At 38.7% G+C, this 3,913-nt stretch overlaps 1 protein-coding gene across 1 annotated transcript; it reads left to right on the top strand.

Moving 5' to 3' along the window:
• Window positions 1-1,135: 1,135 nt before the first annotated feature.
• LOC142344453 (uncharacterized) lies at window positions 1,136-3,025 on the top strand. The gene is made up of 2 exons (XM_075396106.1): window positions 1,136-2,134; window positions 2,673-3,025. The coding sequence occupies exons 1-2, from the start codon at window positions 1,138-1,140 to the stop codon at window positions 2,903-2,905; spliced, it is 1,230 nt and encodes a 409-aa protein (XP_075252221.1). The 5' UTR covers window positions 1,136-1,137; the 3' UTR covers window positions 2,906-3,025.
• The last annotated feature ends 888 nt before the right edge of the window (window positions 3,026-3,913 follow it).

Below are 3,913 nucleotides of genomic sequence, written 5' to 3'. Positions count from 1 at the left end.
AATCATGATCATAATAATGAGAAAATTAGGTTTATTTTTATTCGCTTATTGAATTTTTGCAATGAAGTGGCAAATGTTTAGATTTTTGCAATATTTTGTAACTATGTCTATCAGCATGTCCGATTCACGAATGCGAGGAAAGGTGCCCGGATTTAGATGAATATCACCATCTATGAGCAAGCCCATGAAAAAAGAAAGAACAATATTGCAAACATTCAAAAAACCAAAAAAAAATATGAAAATCGGGTCTTTCCCATTATAGCCCCCCCCCCCCGCCCCATGAAATTATAGCCCCCCCCCCCCATTGTGGTATATTTACCATGATGGGGGGGCTATAGGTTATCTGACCACTAAGCTGGGGGGGCTATAATGGGAAAGACCCTGAAAGTCTTAATTTCACATGAGATGCTGCTGCCACCCCCGAAACACTTATTAATACTATTATGACCGGCATGGAAAATGAAAGATTGGCTTTTTGCTCCTGAAAATGAAAAATTGGCTTTTTGCTCCTGACGAATACTGCTCGACTGTTTGTCCCAAATAAAAACTTGTTGCAGAGGGATAAGAGTGAATCACTATCATAAGAAATATCAGATTGGCGTATTTTTTTGTATGTTCTCAAATTATAAGATGGTTAGTGTTTCTGTTAACAAATTTGGGGGAAAAATTGTGGGTCCGACGGCTCAAAATAATTAGTCGAGTGTTTAATATTGTGAGCCATTAAGTTTTCCAATAGCGCAGCACTGTTCTGGTCCCGTAAATATCCGACTTCCGATTGGAATTCATCAATCATTCGACACTGGTACGCGTTTGCATTATCTTTCAATTCTATCTGCTGCTTTTTTCAATAACATGGTTCTGTTCTGAAATCGTTTGAGCTTGTTTTGTCGATTAATTGCTTCTGTTCTTGTACGATTTCTTTTTGCTTTAACTGTTTTTGCATGTCCTTGATGTTGTTTGTAAGTCTTGAAAGCTCATTACTCAATTCAGTTTGTCTGCTAGGGCATTTTTAATCAAAACTTTGGTTGGATATCGATTTAGGCAGCAAGTTGTATTTACCAACTGTTCTGCTCTTTTGCGCTATAAATTTTTAAGTACTTTGACTTAATGATGACAAATTGCACAATTTCAGAAAACATGTCTCATCGGAAGTTCGAGGCGCCTAGACACGGTCATCTAGGATTTCTACCACGAAAGAGGTGCAAGCGAGGACGAGGAAAGATAAAGGCGTTCCCCAAAGACGACGTCTCGAAGAAGCCTCAACTCACTGGATTCATGGGTTTCAAAGCTGGTATGTCCCATGTAATCCGCGAAGTAGAGAAACCTGGCTCTAAGTTGCATAACAAAGAGACGTCTGAGCCGGTGACAATGATTGAAACGCCACCAATGACAGTTGTGGGATGTGTAGGCTACATCAGAACTCCAGCTGGCATGAAACAATTGAAGACCATCTGGGCAAAGCACGTGAATGATGGATTTAAGAAGCGAATTGTGAGAAACTGGTTTAAAACCAAGAAGACCAGTGCTTTCTCGAAGATTGCAGCGCGATATGGATCCGAAAAAGAGCTAGAGAAAGCGAAAGATCTAATGAAAAAATACTGCACTTCTATCCGTGCCATATGCCATACTCAGATGGTTGTCAACAGCAAAAAGCGCATTCGATCCGTGCAAACGAAGAAAGATCCGATCATGGAATTTCAAGTGAATGGTGGAACTATTGCCGAGAAAATTGACTTTGTTGTGAGCAAGTTCGAACAGGATGTCCGTGTTAAAGACGTTTTCAACATGGAGGAAATGATAGACATCATTTGCATCACTAAGGGTAAAGGTTTCAAAGGTGTGACCTCTCGATGGCATACCAAGAAGCTCCCGCGAAAGACCCACAAAGGTCTGAGAAAAGTTGCCTGTATTGGTGCGTGGCATCCCGCTCGTATCCAGTACTCAGTGGCTCGAGCTGGTCAGAAGGGTTACCATCATCGCACTGAGGTTAACAAGAAGGTTTATCGTGTTGGTGATAAGGATGAAATGGAAAAGTCTGGTATCACCGAGTCGGATATTACTAACAAGACTATCAACCCAATGGGAGGCTGGCCTCTGTATGGTTATATTAAGAACGACTTCATCATGATTAAAGGTTTGACTTTGTGTTTTTACTGAATGAAACTATATAGTTTCGTCACAAAGTGATCTGACAGAATTCATACCGGCATCAGCGATTTTCAAAAACATCTGAACGGTTGAATCTTTTACCTAACAGGAAATATTCTCTTTTTAATCATCGAAGCACTTTATTTTGTAAGTTAATACTCAATCCTTTGTCAGACGTTTAGCTTCATGTGCTTATCTTAAGGAGAATTAGCACATGAAATTTTCTTTTAATTGAATTTTTAGAATTTAATTAATATAAGGCCTTATGGCATTATTCGAGAGCCTTTTCGGCAGTTTAAAATAATTAATTTCTTCTTTTTAATAGCCGCCGTCAGCCTCTCAACAGCTATTATTATAGTTTACCTAATATTGATTCGCCTGCCGTGATTTTGTATTGCGCAATAAAATGCTTTATGAATAAACGATTAAAGAATGAATAAAAGAAATACAGAATTTCCTATCTATGCTTGTAAAAGCGTATGAAAAAGTTTCATTTATCTATAAATCTGAAGTTTGGCTTTTAGGTACATGTGGTGGAGCTAGGCGACGTCTTCTGACCCTCCGTAAGAGTCTTCAATCGCACGTCTCCTCTCGATCTGCAATGGAGAAGGTCAACTTGAAACTCATTGACACTACAAGCAAGAAAGGCAAGGGTCGATTCCAGACCACAGCAGAAAAGAAGGCTTACTTTGGACCCACCAAAAGAGAGAAGACCGTTGTCGTTTCTGCAGGCGCAGGTGGAGACAAATCTGGCTGAAGTGGATGTTTTTAAGTGCGTTGCTCATCTTTTGCTGGCACTGAAGACTCTGCAGTTTGTGAATTAAATGTTTCGAGAATGTCGTTTACTTGGATGAATTCACAATATTCGCCTCCAAAATTTTCAAAATGTCTTGAGATTTTTGCTCAGAAATTTTTACGTAATTGCCAAGCTGATAGGTGCTAATGTGAACAGTAGGCGTTGGCTCATTAAGTAGCGAGAAAGTGCATTTGAGGTGTCGTTAGCCATTAAGCCTTTCCGAAGTAAGGGCTCTCAGGATTGATAAGACCCAAAATGCCTCGTGGAATTTTCTGTAATATCAATATTTTTTTAATGATCAACTGTGTCCCAAGGATTTTCTAATAGAGCGAAATACTCGCACATTCCTTTAAAGCTGTGCCTAAAGAGCTTAAGACCGCTATATTCTGAAATTTGCGGCCCTTTGAGGCAGTTACTGTGAACGATTCTTTTTTAATAGCCGCGAAGCGATAGCTGATGCTATTATTGGCCTTCTCTTGGTTTTTACGACTCGAAGAGGAGTATTGGTTTTTTAAGGTTTTTTTACTGGAAGTACTATTTGATCGGACGGCGTTTTGACCTAAAAGCGAAAGAGTAAAATTACCGTCTGAACTAATTTTGTCTGAGCGAGAGAAGTTTTTTGATCATGCAATTCGATCCGTGACTGACTTTTCGAATTTGAAAAGTGTTTTTTGACAGAATGTGGCATTCAGATAACCATTTTTTGTCCAAATGGACCAATTTTTTGCTTATAATTTAGGTTTTTGTGGAAGTAGTATTTAAAGAATCTGTAATAATATGTAAACCTCTGAAATTGATACCACACTGTTTTTGAGTCTGCTAATGCGTTTTAATTTCTAAATAAGCACACCTCCCAATTCTTCAATCCATTCTTGGATTTTTTAGATTAATTTCTTCAATTTTCGATCTTCAAGATTTTTTGAAGAAACCTGTGCATATGGCAATTTAACTTTGATTTTTCGTGCATTG

This window comes from Convolutriloba macropyga, chromosome 8 (genome assembly GCF_964194025.1).
Source record: "Convolutriloba macropyga chromosome 8, txConMacr16.3, whole genome shotgun sequence".
Taxonomy (NCBI): Eukaryota; Metazoa; Xenacoelomorpha; order Acoela; family Convolutidae; genus Convolutriloba; species Convolutriloba macropyga.
This window is presented reverse-complemented; position numbering and strand designations above follow the sequence as displayed.

Excerpts from the sequence above, each read along its gene's own strand:
- LOC142344453 (XM_075396106.1), top strand. The coding sequence starts at position 1,138 with ATGTCTCATCGGAAGTTCGAGGCGCCTAGACACGGTCATCTAGGATTT. Across the intron at positions 2,135-2,672 it reads CGACTTCATCATGATTAAAG|GTACATGTGGTGGAGCTAGG; the intron begins GTTTGACTTTGT and ends TTTGGCTTTTAG.